The 22,292-nt window shown below is 40.9% G+C and overlaps 1 protein-coding gene across 2 annotated transcripts; it reads right to left on the bottom strand.

Annotated features, from left to right (window-relative positions):
- On the bottom strand, positions 1–19,166 carry zgc:154006 (Occludin_ELL domain-containing protein). 2 transcript variants are annotated; one of them, XM_036137876.1, is made up of 10 exons: positions 18,937–19,166; positions 18,743–18,858; positions 16,725–17,298; positions 15,699–15,902; positions 15,421–15,582; positions 7,875–8,026; positions 7,427–7,675; positions 6,956–7,127; positions 2,541–2,582; positions 1–631 (listed from the first exon to the last, which is right to left on the bottom strand). In XM_036137876.1, exons 3-10 carry the CDS (start codon positions 17,268–17,270, stop codon positions 530–532), a joined length of 1,629 nt encoding a protein of 542 aa, XP_035993769.1. In that variant the 5' UTR covers positions 17,271–17,298; positions 18,743–18,858; positions 18,937–19,166; the 3' UTR covers positions 1–529. The 2 variants fall into 2 exon arrangements, with proteins under 2 accessions (XP_035993769.1, XP_012729115.2); XM_012873661.3 differs by having other exon boundaries at positions 18,743–19,166.
- Between the last annotated feature and the right edge of the window lie 3,126 nt (positions 19,167–22,292).

The following is a 22,292-nucleotide window of genomic DNA, read 5'->3' as shown; positions in this document are numbered from 1 at the left end:
ATGCCACATTATTACATTTTATTTTATATTTAAACAATCTGCAATCACATTGCAACAATATGCATATTTATTTCATAACAAAATTATTTAAGTTATTACAATATTTAGGTTGTAATAATGTTGATAACAAAGCATTCACGTCTCAAAAGTATATGGTAAAAAAGTCATGTCATAATGAGATACAGTTTATTAGTAGTACATCGAATGTTTAAAGTATAAATACCAGTTCAAAAGAGTCATGGCAGTCCATTTCCACTAAGGATTAACATTTAAAACTCTAAACTGCTTTTTGTTCTAGCAACAAAATTACATTGAAACATTATATTATCACATTCATACAATCTATTTCTTAGAATATAAGTACATGAAGTTTTTGTAAGTAACTTGTAAAATATATGTTAAAACAATAAGCATTTGATATTACAGTACAAGGTTAAACTACAACAACAATTTACAAAGAACATAGACAATAACTTAAAATAGTGACTCCAAAACGGACCAAGGGACTGGTGTGATTTTAGTAATTTCCTCAACAAAAACCTTGATCATATATTTTCACCAGATGTTTGATGTGAAAAAGTTTTCTCCGAAGTTCTTTACTTTGTCTTTTCTTTGCCTGATAGTTTTCAGTCTGGAAAAAAAGCAATAAGTGATTAAAACACTTAACATTAGACATACTAACTATAGATACCCTGCAGTGCCCCAAGACACAATTGTGTTGCTTCTTTGAGTCTAAAGGAGCTTAAGCTTAAAAAAAAGTTTCACCTGGCCCATATGTTGGCACTTTGTAATTTACGGGAGAGCATCCATTTGACCATCAACTTTAATTAGGAGTTATTTTGATATGAGAACCTTTTCAGCACTTATCAGCTTTACATCTCTCTGAGACCACAGCACCAAAGTCCAATTTAGAGGTGATTTAGTTTGCATACTGCTCAGCGATTGATGTGAAAAACATTCAGTATGAGCAGGTACCAGATGGAAGACCAAATGTGCTATCAGGCAGCTGCTGGACCATCCAACAGTCAGTAAAATGAGAGGGAAACTGTTGTATACAACAGAAAACAGATGTGTTTTAGTTTACTCTTATGATATTTTGTGAAATTATTGTGTTATGATCTATGAGTGTTAGTGTTTTGGTTTTCTTTTGTGTTGGTTGTTCATTATTGTCAGTTAGGTATTGCTGCATTCAGTTATAATAATCTTTAGGGTCTTTCCATTGGTTCATTCCTCGTGACAATTTCTTAGTGATTTCTTTTGTTCTGTTCTCTGTGCATTTGGGTTTTTTTCTTAAGTTGATGTTTGGATTTTCCCCATTTTGCTCTTTAGATCCCTTTGTGTCTAGTTCAGCTCCTTCTGTGTTAATTATGCCTTGTCTACAAAGAGACAAAAATGTGAAGTTTTCATAAACAATTAAGAAAAACATGTTTGTCCACACAAGAGGATGCAGCACAACTGAAAAGGCTGTAGTAGGTATGCCGGGCCCATTGGTGGTGTTGTGACACTGCCAAAGAAACACCAAAAACACCAGGCATGTGCAGACAACTCATGTGAAGTAAACGCAGGACCATCGCAGAGGATCAGACACAGAGGACACGCCATGTAGAGAGGGTTCAATAGAAAGGAAGAGTCTGAGGACGCTGCCAACAGCCGTAACAAACCTGCAACACTGAATGGCACCATCTTCTTTGTTATTTGTGAGAATGAGGCAGTTGTGGGTTACAGAGAGAGGTGACACTACAACATCATCGTTTAAGAAAGGTGCAGCTCGCATGTACACAAAGCAACAATGAAACCAGCGTTTTGAAATGTATGCAATCTGGGACCCGGTTTCAAAAACAATCGTTTACCGTAGCCCAAAACGCCGCATCCATGTAGACACACAGCCTAAACGACAAAATAGCTCTGCAGATACACCTATTCTATGTAGGGGTGGAACCTTAATCTCCACCCCTTGGCTCACTGATCAGTAAGCTCCCTCAGCTGTTCAGCATTCTGATTAGACTCACCAGGTTTCTATGTCCCTGATGTAAGGTTCCTGGTTTTCATTGTTCCTTGCTAGTATCTTCTGTTATTCCCTACCCTGTTCCCCATCCTGTAACCCTCTTGCTTTGCTGTAAATTATGTCCTTTGGTCTTCAATTCATCATGCTGCTCCTGAGTTCCTGTCACAACCTCACAATCCATGGCGTATTGAGTCCTGTATGTGCTAATGTTATCATCCTTCTATGCTCATGTCATCACTCAGGGCACAAGAAAAACAAACTAAAATCATCAACAGAACCCGAGGGGCTCTGCACTGGTTTTAGTAGAAGAAAAAACATTGTGGGTCTTATTCAGTCAAATAATCTCTGTTGTATTACTTTGACATCATACCGGTTCACCAAAGTCTACACAGCAATTTTAATATTTCCAGGTTTTTGTGACGTAAAAACTGAGGCTATAATTAATCATTTTGCAATAAAGTTATTTATTGGCATTAAAGTAGCGGTTTACAAGGTTTTGATGGCGTCACACTGTGAAACCCTTGGATCACCTTACCTTTTTAAGGTCTTTCAGCTGGTTGTACTCATCTGCCACACCCTGCAAGTTATAACAAAGAAATGTTCCAGTTGGATTTTCACATTGTTTTGTCTGTTAAGTTAATCACATCAATAAAATAAAAAACAGCAGCCTGCAACAGTATTATGCCATATTCAACATATGCAATTAATGATGGGATGGTGTGAGGTATTGAAACTGATGTGTTTATTCAACCTTCTGTCAGCATTTGGCTCTATGACAACCATCCATCTAAAAAAGTAGTTGACACTGATTTTCGCCACATGACTTTCACATTGCTGATTATGTGGGTCCCCTCTCATATTATCTTCACTCTGCAAAACTATAATTAGCTCCACTGTCAACTACATCTGCATTGATTAAGTGTATTTAGTCCTACACTTTCACATTAATACTATCAAACTTATTCATATAATCTTATTTCAGTGAAAGAGCAGTGATAGGAATGTGAGTGCCATCTATGCAGCCATTAAGCCTGAAAAACCTAAAATATATGAATAGAAAATGAATGCTTGAAGTCTCAAAATTGATACCAAATAAATTATTGCTTTCACTTATATCTGCATTTCTGTGTAGTTCTTTTATTAGCCTTGTTGGTCTGTGAGAACACCATCAGACTCTACAGTAACTGAGTGCAACAGTCCTGACAGTGCAACATATAGTTGCCTCTTAAAGATGTTCTGTGTCACCTAGTTAAAACTGTAGTTGGTAATCCTGTTCAGAAGCACTTTTTGTAATACTGGGTAAAATCATCCTTCCACCCTGAAAGTAGTCAATATGTTTTACGTATTCACTAAAAGGAGGCTAAAAACTATTTTCTGTGGGAGCTGTATGCCTGTAAAAATTATATTAACCAATCTTTGCCGTTCAGTCTGACACCCCCCCCCCCCCCCCCCCCCCTCGACCCTCAAGTTTTGGGGGAATTCCGTCATCTGTTGGGTGTCCGACATACCAATCATTCTGAGATGCTCATGTAACACCAGTGTCCGTGCTCGTACCTTCATAGTTTCTGCTTGCTGGCTGCGCATGCGCACTTCTAGTGTTTATGTATCCAGTTAGCTTAGCAGCTAGGTTAGCGGTTAGCCGTTCATTGTAGCTCTGCTGCTCTCACCGTAGACTTTGAACATAGCTCAGAGTCACATGAAGCGAACCGCATTCATGTTTATGAGAAGGAGAGGAAGGCCTCCGTAGAAAGAAATAAGATCAGAGTGGATTTGGGAGATTTTTTTTTTTTTTTTCACGGGATCCCCTGAGGAGCGGAGGCACAAGGTAAGAAGGTTTCCCCTCCCCTCTCTGGTCCCCCTGATTTCCGCTATCATCCGTACCTCCCTCACCACTAGAACTGTCCCTACACCTCTCAAACTGCTGGAATCACCCAAATTGTGATAAAACCTGGTGTCGACCCCGTCCGTCCGTCCGTCCGTCCGTCCGTCCGTCTTCTTCCGCTTATCTGGGGTCGGGTTGCGGGGGTAGCAGCTTCAGTAGGGAGGCCCAGACGTCCCTCTCCCCAGCCACTTGGGCCAGCTCCTCAGGAGGAATCCCAAGGCGTTCCCAGGCCAGCCGGGAGACATAGTCCCTCCAGCGTGTCCTGGGTCTTCCCCTGGGCCTCCTCCTGGTGGGACGTGCCTGGAAAACCTCACCAGGGAGGCGTCCAGGAGGCATCCTAACCAGATGCCCGAGCCACCTCAACTGGCTTCTCTCGACGTGAAGGAGCAGCGGCTCTACTCTGAGTCCTCCCCGGATGACTGAGCTCCTCACCCTATCTCTAAGTAAGAGCCCAGACACACTACGGAGAAAACTCATTTCAGCCGCTTGTATCCTGGATCTCGTTCTTTCGGTCACGACCCAAAGCTCATGACCATAGATGAGGGAAGGAACGTAGATCGACCGGTAAATCGAGAGCTTCGCCTTTTGGCTCAGCTCTCTCTTCACCACAACGGATCGGTACAGCGCCCGCTTCACAGCAGACGCCGCACCAATCCGCCTGTCGATCTCCCGCTCCATCCTCCCCTTATTCGTGAACAAGACCCCAAGATACTTGAACTCCTCCACTAGGGACAGCACATCCTCCCCAACCCGGAGAAGGCACTCTACCCTTTTCCGATTCAAGACCATGGTCTGATTTGGAGGCACTGATTTTCATCCCGGCCGCTTCGCACTCGGCTGTGAACCGCTCTAGTGAGAGCTGTAGATCACGCCCTGATGAAGCCAATAGAACCACGTCATCCGCGAATAGCAGAGTGTTACACACATGCAAGTCCTGGGAGAACATGCCGACCCCATCAACTTCAAAAACCTCCGTCCTATCTCCAACTTACCCTTCATTTCCAAAATTCTTGAAAAAACAGTTGCCTCCCAGCTCCATTCTCACCTATTTGCCAACAACCTATATGAAGAATTTCAGTCTGGTTTCCGGCCACTCCAAAGCACTGAAACAGCACTCATCAAAATCACCAATGACTTCCTCATGGCACCTGACTCTGGATTACTCACCATCCTCATCCTCCTCAACCTCAGTGCAGCGTTTGATACCATCTGTCACACCACCCTCCTCAGTAGGCTTTCTTCCATTGGCATCACTAACACTCCGTTGGACTGGTTTAGTTCCTACTTCTCTGGCCGCACTCAGTTCATTCAACTGAAGACCCTTAAACCCACCCCCTTCCCCGTCACCTCAGGCGTGCCCCAGGGCTCTGTCCTGCGGCCCCTCCTCTTCATCGTCTACCTCCTTCCCCTTGGCAATATCTTCCGCAAATTTAACATCCACTTCCACTGCTAAGCCGATGACACTCAGCTCTACCTTACCACGAAACCATCGTCCTCTTTTCCGCCCATCTTCCTCACAGATTGCATATCGGAAATAAAAGCCTGGTTCACCAAAAACTTCCTTCAATTAAACAGTAGCAAAACTGAGGTTCTCCTCATTGGCACTAAATCAACTCTTTCCAAAACTGACAGTTTCCCACTTATTACTGACAGCTCCTCCATCTCCCCCTCCCCCCAGGTTAAGAGTCTGGGTGTCATCTTCGATAGCACCCTATCCTTTCAATCCCATATCAATAACATTACCCGGTCTGCCTACTTACACTTAAGACGCATCAACCGCCTCCGTCCCTCCCTTACCCCACAACGGACTTCTCAGCGAAACGGAGCCCAGAAGTCACCAAATTAGTAACCAGAGTTTACCTGTGTACGACCTAATATCAGCATAAATCCAGCTGTTCTGTGAAGGTTTGTTAGAGAACATCAGAGGATGTTCAAAGGATGGACTTAAGGCCATTTGCAACCATCTGAATTATGTTGTTCTGCCCTCTGAGATAGTTCAATAGTTCAATAATTAAACTAATTTGGCCCACCAGCACAGGCAGATGGACGCTTTATATTTTTAGGGAATATTTTCACATAATTACATCCATGACGGTTCTATAAAAGCAGACTTGAAAAAAAAGTAGAAAAAAAATATAAACAATTGAAGAAAAAAAAAAAGCAGACTCAGGCAGACTTAGGTACATCCTCTCAGTAAACCTGGCTAAATGCAGCAAGCATTTATGCCGAGTATATGAAATGTTTATTTCAAAATCAAAATGAACAACAATCAACCTAAAAAATGAGCAAACTATGCCTTTTGAAATGCATAAATTAAATGTAACCCTTTTTTATGTTTTGAATCAATATGATTTACTGATTCAATTTCTACAAAAAATAGACTTCTTTCATGGTTTTATGAGAATGTTTTAAGTTTAGTTTCATGTTGGAGAGAATTATTTTCATTTTTCTTTTCTTTTCTTTTTAACTTATCGATTAGTGGCCTGTGCTTTTAACATTATGATTTTGGCCCCCCTGGTAAAACGTTTGGACACAACTAATCCAAACTTACTGGTAACACGGGTGGAGCTGGAAGATCAAAAGCTCTGTAGTAAGATCTGAAAATTGATACATAAAGATGCTTTCCATCCAATCTGACTGAACATGAGCTATTGTACAAAGAAATAAAGGCAACAATTTCAGCTTCTAGATGTGCAAAGCTGGTAGAGACAAACTCCAAGAGTTTCATCTGTAATAGCAGTGAAAGGTGGTTCTACAAAGTACTGAATCAGAGGGGCTGAGTATAAGCGCATTCCACACTTTTCAGATTTGTACCAGTTGGTGTTGGTCTATCACAAACAAATAAAAATAAAATCCATCAGAGTTTGTTGTACTGTGACAAAATGTGAAAAATGCAAGGTGTGTGATTACTTTTTGCAAGCCAACATAAAGATAACTAAAAACAGTAGAATCAAGTACTGGAATTCTGACTTTTCTTTTGACTTGTTTTCTGTATATATGCCTAATGTGCACAGAAAAATCCATCTAAGTGGCAGTCAGACTAGCAGTTTTCCTTTCAGTCTGTTTACCTGGTACTTCATGGAGCCTTCATCCAATGTGTCCAGCTCTCTGCTCAGTTTGTGCATCTGATCACTGATGTTGTCCATTTCAGCGCAGAGGCTCTTATAGCGGGCCAGATCGGAGTCAAACTCTCTCTTGTACCTGCAGCGCTGCTCGTCTGTGGTTATGGCTGGGTACTGCCTGAAGGTGCACATACATTTCACCACATGAGCTGATTATTGCTCTTTTACTGTCACTGAGGCAGATGCAAGGAGAATGAGCTTCTCATCAGCATCTCAAGCATGAAATGAAAATCACTTTAACAGTCAGTTAACGTGTCATAAAGACTATGGTTATGGTGATTAGACTCTATTGCGATATTTTTCACTGAAATGATTCGAACGATGTCGCTTTTGTCATTTTCCCATTGATTTATCCAGTCAAATCAGAGAAAAGTAAGACTTTCCTGGCACGGTGACTGCAGCAGATGTCTGACCCACCTGTACAGGTGATCTCTCTGGTCCAACTCCAGCTCATTGCCGGTGTCCCCGGAGGTGTAACCAGTTTCGTACTGGGACTCGATCATCTCCTGAGGAGCAGGCATGGATTCACTGGGTTTTTTCTGCCGTCTCTTCACAGGGGGTTTTCTCACGCTGTCAGTCTCATAGGAGCTGCTGGAACAAACCGCAGCTCTGGTGTTCTGGTATAGAGGCTCAGCATCACAGCTGATGCTGGTGTCTGTGCAGAAACTACAGAAAAAAACACAGATCCAAGAGCAACAATATAACAAGCATTTTACTGTCACACAGACTTTGAGCAGATTTCATAAACTAAATGTTAAACAGACATCAGTGCTCCCACAGTTTAAAGGCTCAGGACTGACCTGAGCTTTCTACTGTCCTGTTCTTTGACCACACAGTGAAGTGGGGACTTTATGCTCTAGCTCACCTGTTGCTTTTATTGTATCCTTCACTCTGGTTGCTGACTATTCCATTGCCAAAGCCCACGGTGTTCTCCACCCTCAGGGCAGGCGCTGCTCGCTCTGACACAACCACCGTCGGGGCCTGCTGGGTGTTGCGCGCCTCTCCGACGTGATTCACCTAACAACAGTATCCAGAAACTTCATTGCTAAATTTGCCATTTAATGCCAAAGTCTGTGTTTCCACATTTTAAAAAGCAGTCATTTAAAATGTGGTTCTGATTGTGTATTTGTGGACAAAGGGGTCTGCTAAAATGCTAAAGGATGTAAACCATACATGTCTTTTTTATTATCTGACACTAAATTCCACATATATTATCCCGAAAAACACTAAAAGGTCAAACATGCATATAGTTGTGTTACAGGTTATAGTTTTAACAATGAGGACTATAATCAAAGACACCCAAACTATAGACATTAATGGAACAGAATTATGATTCATATTTTAGGTCCTTTAAAGTTTTGTTCTGAAGACAGGTTTACATGTTCTGATAATCTGGGTGGCATCACAACAGGCAACAGGATGAAACTACCCAAGCTGAATGTTTTGCCTTATTTTGTGTTCAACGGTGCACAGGTTAACTCAGGAAGTCTGCTTGAATGGACTCAAAACTTTGAACAAAATTATTCTTAGAATTGGATGATGTCAAATATTTTTCCTCCATATCTGCTCCAAGGGTGCTCCTCCGTTAATGAAGGGAGGTCTGCCTCTATCTATTTTAACTAAGGGTCACTTTGACCGAAACAAGTATTCAAAACTCGCAAGAATTGTAAATTGCCTTCAAGTGAAAAAGATTAACGAAACTGCTCACAAAAGGAACTTCACAACAAAACTGGTGAGACAAAAACCAGACCAGCTTGTGATTATACAAACTAAACCCCTGTGGCTCCCATGTTTTTTTTAAGAAAAGAAGTAAATAAAGTTAACACATATTCTTAACTTGTGTAAAGATGACAAAAGGCCTTACAGATCATTAAATCAGAATCAGAAATACTTTAATAATCCCAGAGGGAAATTACAGTTCCAGTACAACCATCCATCACAAACATTTCGGGGGAACGATTGACTGAAACCTTGCAGCCGAGGACCCCGCCTCAATGGCAGCATTGGCCACTTTAAGGAGTTATCTCCACATAGTTCCCAGTGATCAGTTCAGTTATTGGCTGTGGTCCCACAGGCACTCTCAGGAAGGTTGGAGATTGCCATCTGGGTAGATGGGTGGTAACCTTTATGTTATACACTACAGGCGGCAAAAAAAAAACCTTTTTTTCATCTCAAACTACACCTACATTTAAAACTACATTTCGACATCACAGTCAGGCTGTCTTGTAAACAGCTCAGGGGTCCGATCAGGTAGTGACAGAGTGTACCGTAATGCTACCAATATCCATTGAGCGGAGCGGCTTCGCACTTTTACACGTTTTAACAGATTTTTGGGCGCATTGTACGACATAAAATTGGTCAGTAAGCACAACTATAATCATATATAAGGCGCACCGGATCATAAGGCACACCATAAATCTTTGAGAAAAAAATCTTTAATTAAAGATTTTAATTGCCCCTTATAATCCAAAAAATGCAGTACAATAAAATTAGTATGCCTCTTCAATTTGCCTCTTTGAAAACTCTGGGACATGCTCAACTCACCCTAAAGATGGAATATTCCTTCTGGCTTGGAGATACCTTTAGATCTTCAAAAACTAGATTGAGAGGGGTTCTGCAGAGAGTGAAGTCTAGATTTTCTCTCCTGGGCCCACTACCTCCATGATCTTATCTTAAACAAACAAACCAATGTATGGTTTGAGCTACCCAGTACAGCTCTGTAAAGGCCACCATGTGTCTGAAAAGATTCTCATCCTCACCAAACCCTGCCAAAATATCAGGCCGACTCTCATCCTACACCTATAGCCTTCAGTTCAGTGTTATGTCAATTACCAATTTCTACTTTACACAAACAGCCCTGTTCTTAAGGAATTGTCATTCCTACATCTATAAAACCTTATTCCTTGATGTACCAAAAAACATGAACAAATTCTAATCTGGTTTAGATCTGCAGTGGGAAAGGTACTCATACTGGCTGGATCAGCGAGGAACACTCACACCTACAGCAAACTGCATGTTTTTAGACTGGGAGGAAGCCAGAGTACCCCAGGAAAACACATGCAAGTCCTGGGAGAACATGCAAACTCCACGTCTAAAGACCCCCGTCTAGTGGTCAAAAGAGGTAACATTGGCCTTGTAACAGCTACTGGACATCCTTGGAATTCATTCTAAGGGATCCGACGCATGTCCTTGGCTTGAAACAACACTACATCAGTTATAATGGCAGAGAAAAGCAGTGCGATAGCTCTGAAATTTAGCCACATAGAAGCCTGTACACACACACAGGCATTCATGGATGCCTTATCCCCAGCGTAAGGCTCTATGACAGATCTGACATTCATTAGCCCTTCCTCCTAGGGACCCCTGGGTCTCACCTTAAAGTCTTTCAACAACCAACAGAGCTAATTCACTGGAAGGAAACTCACAAAAACAAATTACCCTAGTGTGTCTGACAAGAGATGTGCGTTATTAGTGTGAATGTGGGTGCATCTCCATATCATCATGAATGCACTAAAAGCCTGGAAAAAAGGAGAGAAGCTCTGCAATCATCAGAGAAGAAAATGACAGTGGGGCACAGTAACTCTCAAACCGCAGGGAGTAATTAAAAAACAAGATTTCAGCTACAATATAATTTACCACCGACAGAAATATATCAACTTTAAAGCTGCAAAACAGGGGAACGACGAAAAGAACCATCTGGCTGATATGATGTGTACTCTTACTGTAGAATGCAATATTAAAGACTTCTTGTCTTTGACCTATTTCCGCTTGGCAGTGCAGTCAAACAGGGTTAGGGCTGATGTGGGAGGAAAGGCAGTTGGTGAAACAGATCTTATGAATGTGGAGTCTCAGGATAAGGCTCAGTGAGCGGAAAATAATCCAAGAGCTGATCCACTGCAGCAACAAATTTAGTTAAGTTCTTTGCTTCTTAGACCGGCAACTATAGGAAAATACGCTATCTGAGAGACAATTAATTGTGTTTTAAATTCAAACAGCTTACAATTGTATTCTAAACTGCATTCCTTATTTTTTTCCCTTAATTTTTTTAAACCTTTTTTTTACTTGTAAATGTGGCCAAAAACATCTGGATATAAATTTTTCGCTCAGAAACTGATCTGATGAGGAACCTTCTTAAGTTGAATCATTCAGTGCCACCACACTGTGGGATTTCACACAGTAACACAGATGCAACGCAACCCCTTTTATCCATTATACATGACCCATACATTATATATGCTTCCCTGCAAGGCAAGCGCCTTCACTGCGATATGAGAGCGCCCCAGAATAGGGCCTGCATCTCAATGGAGAAACCTTCTACACGGTGGGCAGAATGTATGCCGAGGCCTGGCTAGATAAGTTGATTTAGTATGCTCCTTCGCTTTGTACGAGTCAGTGCAGAGATGCTAGATTCGCAGCACAATGTTACTATGATGAATTCTTCCTTCCATCATAGCTTCACGCTTTTTTGCACATACAATATAGTACCATGGCCCGAAAGAGCAAATTTCTCAAAACGAGATCCCTTGGCTTAGACATTCAGATTTCTAGTCATAAGAAAGATGTGTGCTCTCTACCTTTTTTTTTTAAATCACCAGACACATTAAGTTCACTGCACTATATTATTATTCAGATATAAACCCTGTTGAGATTCATATGAGCAGAATTCGAACAACATAATATGGTAATATAATATAGGGCTTCTTTACTTGTCTCAAATCACCAAGTTTAGTGTCTCTAGATGGCAAGAAATGAAACTAGATAAGAAGCATGACAACGATAAAACATATTCATAAAAAAGTGGTGTGGGGCAGTAGCGTCACTAGGCATATTTTGGGGGGTTGAAGCCTCCCTGGCACAATCATCTTCCGGCTGCGCTTCCGGGCAGCGGCTAGGCGTACGGCTCCGTTACAACTCGTGGATATTTTCATAAAAAATGCCGCCAAACTCAAAATATAGGAAAATATTCCCTAACTCAAACACAAATCATTTCTGCACATACAAATGGTTTTTAAGAAATACTCACCTGTACACTTTGATCACACACTGTCTCTTTCTCCTGCATTGTTTACATTTCAATTGGTGTACTGTTAAATCACTGCTGCACTTTATCCTGTAAATTCTATCCTGTAAATTTTATCCTGTAATTTACTTTATCCTGTAATCTACTGCAATTCACTGTAATTTTCAAGCTGTTTGCAAACGGAATTCCGTTCTGTACGCACTCTGTGCATACAAAATGACAAATAAAGTTGTCTAAGTCCAAGTCTAAAATATTCTCAAGCCCCCCTAAATATTTTTTTATTTTTTATTTTATTTTACTTTATTATTTTTTCAAAGCACTGAAAACTAATTCGATATGAGGTCTGAATATGAGTTTAAATAAATAATCATAACTTGCAATTATTAACTAAACTATGATTATGCATCAGTTAGGTCAGTTCCCCTTTACTCCATGATTGTAAGGTAGATCTTAGTAATTGCGTTTCCATTGGAAACACAGCAATTTCGAAACTACTCCTATGAATCGATAAAAGGTTTTTACACTAGGATGAGGTGGATTTTCGCAAAACTGCAACGGAAACAGGTTTTTTCACATCACACTAGTCATGTGATCAACAACTGGATGTTACTACTGGTGATATGTTGGTGAAGATTCTCAGTCATCCAGGTCATGATCAATCCAAAAAAGTTTAAAAAAATAAAACAACTGGACTTCTATTTTGAAGCTGAATATGTTTCTCTTCCCATTTAGGAAGCTTTCTCTGTCTGGAGTAGTGTGGAGTCCCAAGCTATATGGACCTGAAGATGAGGCCTCAGATTCACATGTAAATTCACCTGGAACTGATCGCCCCAACAAAGGAGAATCGCTCACAGGAAAAATGTGGTGGTCACATTTATGGAGGTGTGAACTGGCGTGAAACTTGGCAGGAATCAAACCTATTCCTGTATATATATATATATATATATATATATATATATATATATATATATATATATATATATATATATATATATATATATATATATATATATATATTGTGTTACATTCAGTTATATAAGCTGCCCTTGTCTTAAAACTCCACACTGTTGTGTGGTGCAGTACGGTGCAGCTTGAAGGGGGCGCTCTGAGACCAACAGTGCTGGTGATGGCAAATTTTATTAATTTTACTGATTTGAGATTTTGAGTAACTGTGTCAGTTGGGGCACTTAAAGCCTGATGGCCCATTCAGAAGTAGTAAGTATTCAAGAGAATTGAAAAAAAAAAAACAGTACTTACTAACGAATAGAAGCAATATATTAATGTTGATGATTGTTGTTCGGGTTGCCATTGTAGCATTTAACTGACTTGGTAGAATTACACAAAAACCTAGGATTCCCTGGCTTAACAGAGCTAATGTGAGAGAAGTAAAGGAGAATAAATAATGTATGACAACACATTTTAAGCCATAAAGGCTTAGCCATCAGCTTTTCAACACATTTTATTGCACAAATACAGTGCCATATAAAAGTTACAACATTGCTTTGTTTTGAATCGTCGTCTTAGTATACACAACAGTACAGAGGACGAAAGGCACTTAGATTTTGTCTTGAGAGTTTTTTGAATCTTTTTTTTTTCAGAAACAAAACTTATCTGTACGGTTTTACCATGATCAAAAGATTTTATAGACACACAATAGTGACCCGTAGATGGCTGAAAGGGTTTTGTTAAACATATATTTTTTTATCATGTTTCTAGTTCTTTTAAAAGACGCCCAGAATTCTTTTCAAGCACAAACCAGAGCAAGTAGAAAGCAGAAGATGCGATCAGCTGCTTCCAGATGCTGCACCGGTGCAGAACTGCCTTACAAGAGACATGTCATGGTGTCGTATTCCCTGGACATTTTATCACTTCAAAATTACAAACTTAAACATATAATATTGAATTTGTATTGATCAACCAAAACTTACTGGTGTCTAACTGTAAGTCGAAGGAAAAATGATTCTTGGCTTTTATTTGTTTTTACAAATAAAAATCTAAAAAGTGTGGCATGCAGGTATTCTGCCTCCTAGTTAGTAAACAGGGTCTGCCTATCGTAAAAGAAACTAAAAACCAGATGCCATTTTTCTTTCGCTTTAAAAACAATGCACTCCTTTGTGTATCACATAAAAACTGAACACTAAAGCTTGTGTTTGAAACTTGAAAAAGTTTAAAGAGTGTAAGGGTTGTTTCAACTCAATTTAACTCTTGATAAGGAGTCAAGAAAATGCTTGTGTGAAGCAACGCTGTCCCTGAAATCTGAGCAGCTCCATGAAGTACCAGGTTTTCAACCTACCTGTCCACAAACACATTTCAAACATAAACCTGGTAATTAAAGGGATTTCTGTTCAAGCACCTTAGATCACCATGACCTGAATGACTGTCTCAGTTCAACTCATAGGGTCATTACAGGGTTATATTAAAAGACTGAACTTTATGCACCTTAGCCATGCAAATTAACACTTAGTTCATTTGCATGGCTAAGTATATTACTTTTCATATCCGTTTTAAATTGCAACAGCACTGATGAACATAGACGGTAGTTCCAATAAACCAACTGTTGCGCCAAAGACTCCAACCGTATGCAGGACGTGTTTGTTTGTCAGACCATCTATTCCCGTTGCTTTCTAAAGGTCTTCTGATCTGCTTCCTGTCATAAACACCACATAATGCTGTTCACCCATTCTAAAATGAGCACAGTGCAGTTGTTATCTCTGTCCTGGTTAATAATCAGTCAGAGTGAAACTGGGGTGTGCCAGCTTTATTCTCTGACTCAACACGGCTGGATAGCCAGAGAAACTTAGTGGTTACTATGTATAAAAACCCTGTTCAACACTCAGCATTCATGTTTGGTTCTATCAGTGTACAGAGGTGGCTTCTTGGCATGAGCTTTAAGGCTCAATGCCCGGGGCAGCGTAGTGGTACAAGCACCAAAACCAGAAATAAAACTTTCAGCAGCAGTTAGTTGCACCACTGAAGAGATTGCTTGTTTGCTTGTCCAGGCAAAGGGGAGTGGGCACCCTCTCTGTTGTGCCCAGTGTGAACACATCGAGAACTGTATTAAAATATGAGCATGCATTACACCTGGTTAATAAAAGAGAAATTGCTATCTGAGTCTCTGGTGGAGACTAATTCAATGGCTATTTCTGTGTTGTTTACAAGGCATATACAGTATAGTGGCCTTTTTTATTCTATCTAACAATAAATCTATAAAACACAAGACATTTTAACAGATCATTATTTTAGGGTGCAAATGGAGGGGCTTACTCCAGGGGTGATTAACGAAACGCCCCTGGATTTATAAGAGCAATCCTAGTCCTAGTAGTAACAGTTCCTTTATTCTTTGTTTGGTTGAAAAAAGCTGAGGAGAAAATAAAAAATATGTATTACTCACCCAGTCCAGCACATCATGCCCCTCGGCTGGCCTGACTATTGCCTCATCCCACAAGATGTTGGATTTTCCATGGCGCCAAATCTTGCTGCGGGTCTTGTAGGCATAGTAAGCAGAAAGAGACAGAGCCAAAACCACCAGGAGGCCCAAAACAAACGCCACTGCCTGGATAAAGGGAGTTATACATAGTGATTTTTAATCAAATCAAATTCAACTGATTAGGTGTGAACAGAAATAAAACACTACAAAAGAAGACAATGGAGTAAAATTATTGGCCCAACCTCCTCGGGGTCCATGAAACAGTAGTGGTAAAGGTATTGATTGTACATGGGAAACCCTCCAGGAAAGCCGGCCCCTACGCTGCCGCTCAGGCTAGGGGTCCCCTGGATGTTCTGACACATCCTCAGCATGGGGTTATACAGCATACTCTGGGAGCTCTGAGACATTGGGTTCACCCCTATCACAAAGATGATGTCGATGATACCCTGAAAGTCAAAGGAGGCAGATTTAATCGCAAACGAAACCTCAACTTCTTACATGCAGCTGGCTCCAGAAATCACACAACCTGAGAGGTTCAGTATTACTCATAATCCTACCCTCAGTGCAACCAAGACTTTCAGTCCATCACTACTTCTTGGAGCCATGTAGGAAAATTGACTGATCAAGCTTAAAGCTGCACTACTCAACAGTTACATCATAAATGGAAGAAGCACCTATTTTATTTTGAAAGAGAAGGGTCTTGGTGAGCTCATGCAATGACCTTAGTCCTTCAAATCAAACTTCTCCCTTGAAAGCTCTAAAAACTGCTCTGATTCTGCATGAACAGCAGCGATAAGGTTTGCTTTTCAGAAAAACACCAATTAAGCGTTTTATGGCTGGCACGGATTTACTGTAGGTCTGGCCTGCCGACTCCAGTTTTACTTGTTAAAGAGTACAGCCCATTAATTAGAACATAATGTGCTTTAACAATGAAGAAATAGATTAAGATGCATCAAACCATATGTCCCTAAGTTCTATTTTTGATCTGAACAAAAAAACCACCTGGAGAATGTGACATATTGTCATAGACATAATCTAATTTAAGGTAATAGAAAGAAGGTTTCACAAATTGAAGCTTAAGCTTAACTGTTCAGACACAACAATCTATTATTTTTGGGTACTATTGGTACTTAAACATAAAAGTTGTAAATACTTGAATACAAAGTTGTGGAATGTTGTGCATTGGTCTATTGTTTTGACAGCGCCACACTTATCCTTAGAAGTTGCTAATTGTCTGATTAAGTCGTGTGTTCTGTCTGCAGACCCACCTGAAGCACAGCCAGGATGATATCACAGATGAATATTGTGAGGTAAAACCTGCATCCTCGCATCATCCGTGACCGTGAAAAGCTTCCCACCAGGAAACTCAGTGAGACCAAGAAGTTGATGGCGGCCATGGAAATCATTGCTGCCTTGGCCGACTGTGGCGTCATATAGGAGCCGCCGTAGCCATAGCTGCCTCCATAATATCCGGGGCCTGCTCCTCCCACAGAGCCCATGTCCCCGGCCCCGTATCCCCCGTACCCAAACCCATTTATGTCCCATACCAGAGTTGAAGCTACACAGGCAAAGATAATGAAGCACATGAGGGCTGTGGCTCCTTGGAAGGTTTTTACAAAACCAGGCGGTGAGAACCACCTGTAGAAGTGTTGAGGCTGGCCCTCCATATAGTAGGAATCAGGAGGATTGTGGGTGTATGGGACATACTGGCTCTGCGGGGAATGGATGCTTCTTGGAGGGTAGAAACTGTGGGAGGTGGTGCTGTATGGTGGACTGTACACGGGGGGGCTGTCATAGTACCGAGGCTCATACATGTTTCTGAGAATATTCCTGGGATTTCACCTGGAGCAAAATGAAAATTTAGGTCAAAAATAATCAGCAGATTAAAGCATTTGGTTCAATCTGCAATGCCTTGCATATGAATTCACAGGCTATGAACATGTTTGAGTTGAGCATAATTGTGAAGTGGTGGGAAAAAGTATGCACAGTTTTCAATATAATGTGACAATAATCTGAAAAGCTTGCTATGCGTTCCTGCAAAATGATGCTCCAGAGAAACTGTGAGCCTGTGGGGATGGAGATTTTAGGCAAATTTTAATTGCCAGTGCCGTGTTCACAACAGTGGAAATTAAATCTTCTTTCAGCTTCGAGTTCCAGGGGGGATTACCTTATTTATTGGTTGTCCCACAGGCCAAGCATTGTGACACACTCACATAACGCCAATGTGCGTACTCCTAACTTGCTAGTCTCTTCTTGCTTGCTGTGCAGTTATGTATCCAGTTAGCTTCGGTGTTAGCCGTTCATTGCAGGCCCACTGCTCTCACCGTATACCTTGAAAATGGCTGAGAGTCGCAAGAAGTAAACTGTCTTACAAGTTTATGAGAAGAAGGCCTCAGAAAAAAGAAACCAGACCATAATGTATTTGCGAGATTCTTTCACGCAATCCCCTGAGGAGTGTTAGAGCAGGTAAGATGGTCTTGCACATCATACTGCGATGATGCTTGTAGTTTGATATATTGTGCAGCTCTACTTTTCAACATTATTTACAAAGAAATACTAAACACAATGTACATTTTCTCCCACTTCACAATTATGCACTACTTTGTGATGATCATTGTACAAAATCCAGAAAGAAAGAGTTTGAGGTTTGTGGTAACAAAACAGTTTGAGGGGTGTGAATACCCAGGAACCATATTTGTGTTCCAGAAGCACAAAGAAATTGCACAGAATGGAGCTCCCTGCTCCTGAATCGCCTCTACCCTCTCTCCAGTATCGATGACCTGCACTTTATCTCTCTAGAAGGAATCAACCCAGCAGGCTTCAATTATTCAGACAGGCAGCAGAGAGGAGGCAGGGCTGGGGCAGCCATGCGTGTTGTTTACCACAGGGGGAGAACTGCGTTGCCCCCTGTGCTGCTTCTACACTGCATGACACCTGTAGGCCCCTGCTGGGAGCCAGCCAACCATAGGGGAGAAAAAGCTCCAATATAAGTTCAGCCAGCTGTGTCATAACTCTCTGGGGCTGTTGATCAATAGTGTCTCCTGCTTCAGAAAACTGCCTGTCTCAACTGGGCTTTTTCTGGCTTTAATGTGAAAACATGTTAGTTAGACTGTCTGAAGGTGAATGCGTCACTTCCCCCAGCTTTTTAGAACTTTATTTAGGATAGTAATAGTTTCACTTACTGATCTCCTGCATGGAAGAAGTGTTGACTGTACCACCAACTTCATAATAAACTAAGTTAACAGTTGCATAACTTTCCAAAAGGACAGTGAAACATGGCACTTACCCAGCCAGGTGACAGGTGTTGATACCACTCCGGTTCAAATCAATGTCCGCTCCGAAGGTGGTAAACTTCCTGTCGACAACGATCCATTGAAAACTGGATTGTTTCTGTTAACACATCTACATGACAACGTTTGATTTATGATCACCGTGCACACAACACTAGTAGATGACTTTAGGATGGAAACACGCCTTCACCTCAGACCTGTCCCGTAACAGACACCTCTGGGGCCAGACTCAGACAACTCTCCTCCCCCCGAGCCTCCACGTGTCTGAGCAGGGACACAGTCCCTCCCCCGCCGGCCCACAGGCACTCTGACAGCTCTCCATACGTCAGCATGTAGACCTCTTCAACTCAACACGTTCAGATAAATGACTAGATGAAAGTCTCTTAATTAACGGATGTTACACCAGTCAGGACTGTTTCTGTTTTCTGAATTTCAGAACAACAAAATAATTTCTTTTGTATACTTCCTTCAAAATGTATAAGTTTCTATATAAGATTAGGGGAGACTGCGGATAATTGTCACACTTATTGCTTTAGCATATCTATTTTGGTGATTTTTTGGAATATACTCATAGCAGTCGATCTGATATAAAAGTAAAACAATGATTGTGTATGTACTTGTAATTGCAGCTGAGTGAGAACTCAGCGTGTCTGTATTTTAAGTATTCTTTTCCATTCAATATAAGTGTACAACTGGAATTAAAAACAAAATTTCACAATAAAAACAATTTATTTTAAATATCATTCATGTATTCGATTTATTTACAAAGTGAATCAAAATGCAAGTAATTCAAAATGTCCTTCAATTCTGGTATTTGAACTAAAGATCCAGTTTGGAATAGATTCATTCTGTCCTCATTGACTCATCATGGTTCACAACTTGCACAAAACCACTGACCACGGGGTTTTTGTTGAATGTCCACACATTTATAGTGGAACCATTCGTAAGGACATAACTCACCATCACATTTAATCATTTGTCCATATTCAGGTTCATTACAAATGCACCAGGTTTTTTTTTTCATTACTTGGTTGACAACAGGTTCATTTTCTAACTGTCGAGTTATAAGTTCATGGACAACATGGTCTTCGATAAACTTCTCACATTTGTTTATGAGGTTTTCACAGAACTTTTCATCAAGTGTAATGCAAAGAATACACATGCTTGCTGGCTCACTCTTAGTGAATACTACAAAGTCACAATACTGACTCTTTGTTAAAAACATCTGCATTTGAACTTGGGTGTAGTATCTATGGTTTTCCTTGAGATGTAGAGTAGCATCAAGGCAAAAATCCTTGTATAGTGAGGACCTTTTCTTTTTTTGGTCCTCAATTTGTTCTGGGCAATCGGTTAGGTTTAGGATTAAGATGTCAATTAGGTTTAGGGTTAGGGTCAGGTTTAGGCAATAGAAAGGGTTGAAAATTAATGGAAGTCAAGGCACGGTCCTCACTTTTCAGCTCTTTGGCAGGTGTATATATATATATATATATATATATATATATATGTGTGTGTGTGTGTGTGTGTGTATGTGTCTGTGTGTGTGTTATGAATACAAAAATCAATTGGTTAAATCTAAACATTGTGGTCTTCATTTTATAAAACCATGTGAACCTTTTAAGATCTGCTATAGACACAGATTAGGAACAGACTTTTTGGAGGAGTATTGAAAAAATTAAATTACTAATATGAAAAAAAAGTCATGGGAAAACAAAGAAAAAAAGACAAAAATGGTAATATGAGAACAATGTCATATTATAAGAATTAAGGGGGGACATTTCCAGAATAGTCACAGTTTGCAGAGCTATTTTAGTCCTGGAGTAATAGTGCCAGGCTAGATTCTTTTAATTATTTTTATTCTTTACAAGAATAAAGTCAGGAGAATGAAGCCAAATGGTTATGAAAATAAACTTGTAATATTACAAAAATAATAATACTACGCATATAAAGTATCTTTTGACATTAAATTCCCTATGATACTGTTTAAGTGTCTGAATCTAACAGCAGATTTGCCACATTCAACATGGCAGACTCTCTGACTCATCCGCAGTATAGGCAGACCCCACCCAATGAGGCGTCTACGTATATAATGTCTATGCACGTGATCCCCAGCGGAATGAACTATGCCCAAGTATGTGGGGGCCTTTACATGAATGCACTTCTAGTTTAGACATTACAGTTGGGCAGCCTTGAAGACAGCTCAGGGGTCCGATCAGGTAGTGACAGTGTACTGTAATGCTCCGAATATCCATTGGGTGGAGCAGCTTTGTTGCTTACCAAAGTCGTAATTTTACATCTTTAACAGATTTTTTAGTGGATTGTAACATATACAGTCGGTCAGTAAGCACAAGTTTAATCATATATAAACATACATTTTTGAGAAGATTTAAGGACATAGCTCTCAACTCTCACGCATTGACCGTGTGACACACGCATTTCATCAATTGCACACGCTCACACGCATTACTTAGAAAATCTCAATCTTGCAATCCAAATCTCACTCTTGAAACGCACGCGTCCGGACGCTTCGCGTCATGGCGGAACCAATTTGCGGTACAATGGTTTCCGCACGTCCAGTAGTAGAGGGAACACAGCTGCAAGGACCTGCGCCGCGCAATAAAGTTTCCCTAATCCAAAGTGAAACACTTCTACGGTCCGTGTTGCGTGCGTGCATGGTAAGTGGTCATGTTGTATTACAAACTGTAGCATGAAAGCAAAGTCCGTTAAAAACAGTGATCGTCTTGAATCGACCAACAGCACCCCCCCCCGTCGGACCGTCTTGAATCCACCAACAGCACACACACCCCCCCCCCCCCCCCCCCCCGGACCACAATCTCACTCTCAACTGTCGTCAAAAGTTGAGAGGTATGTTTAAGGATTTTAAGTGTGCCTTATAGTCCGATAAATACGGACAGACGTTTTTACTTGCTTCTCTCACCGCTGCTTTGTTTACTCTTCGCTGAGTCTTGTATACCTCACCAGTTACCCCAGTCTTTTACACAGGCTTACATTACATTAACTGCAAAGAAAGGCAAGCATCCAACCAACTTTGCATTGTACAGGCCTGTTATGCCATCACACCATGGCTAAATTGTGTTTATTTTGAACATGTACGATGGGGAAGGACCTAACTGAATCTGGAGATTCATCACCCAGATCGAAGCTAAGTTGCACTCTGACTTTTGTGCAACCAGCCGCGAAGTACAGAATGCCGAAACAGCTTTGTTTATTTTTGTCAGCTGTTGCATGAAAGCGGAGCCGAGACGACACAGATCGGTCGCTTTCCCTGACCAGACAAGCTGAGAGATCAGAAACGCTGCAGGGCCTCCAAGCTGCCCGACCATGCTGCCGGCTAGCCCATAGCTGCATGGCCGTAGTCTGCTGCTGAACAAACCAATGTTTTTCCTTGCTTTTCCATTGTCCTTCCTTGGATGGCCAAAGTAGACCGAACTCACACGGGGCACTGACAGGTTGGACAGAGACACCCAAAGGGAAAGGTTTCATGGTCATTGGAAAATGTTTGTGCAATGCGTTGTGCATGTTGGTTAA

The sequence above is a fragment of the Fundulus heteroclitus genome, chromosome 6 (genome assembly GCF_011125445.2).
Source record: "Fundulus heteroclitus isolate FHET01 chromosome 6, MU-UCD_Fhet_4.1, whole genome shotgun sequence".
In the NCBI taxonomy this organism is placed as follows: Eukaryota; Metazoa; Chordata; class Actinopteri; order Cyprinodontiformes; family Fundulidae; genus Fundulus; species Fundulus heteroclitus.
Note: the sequence above shows the minus strand (reverse complement) of the source record. Positions and strands in the feature narration are given on the sequence as shown.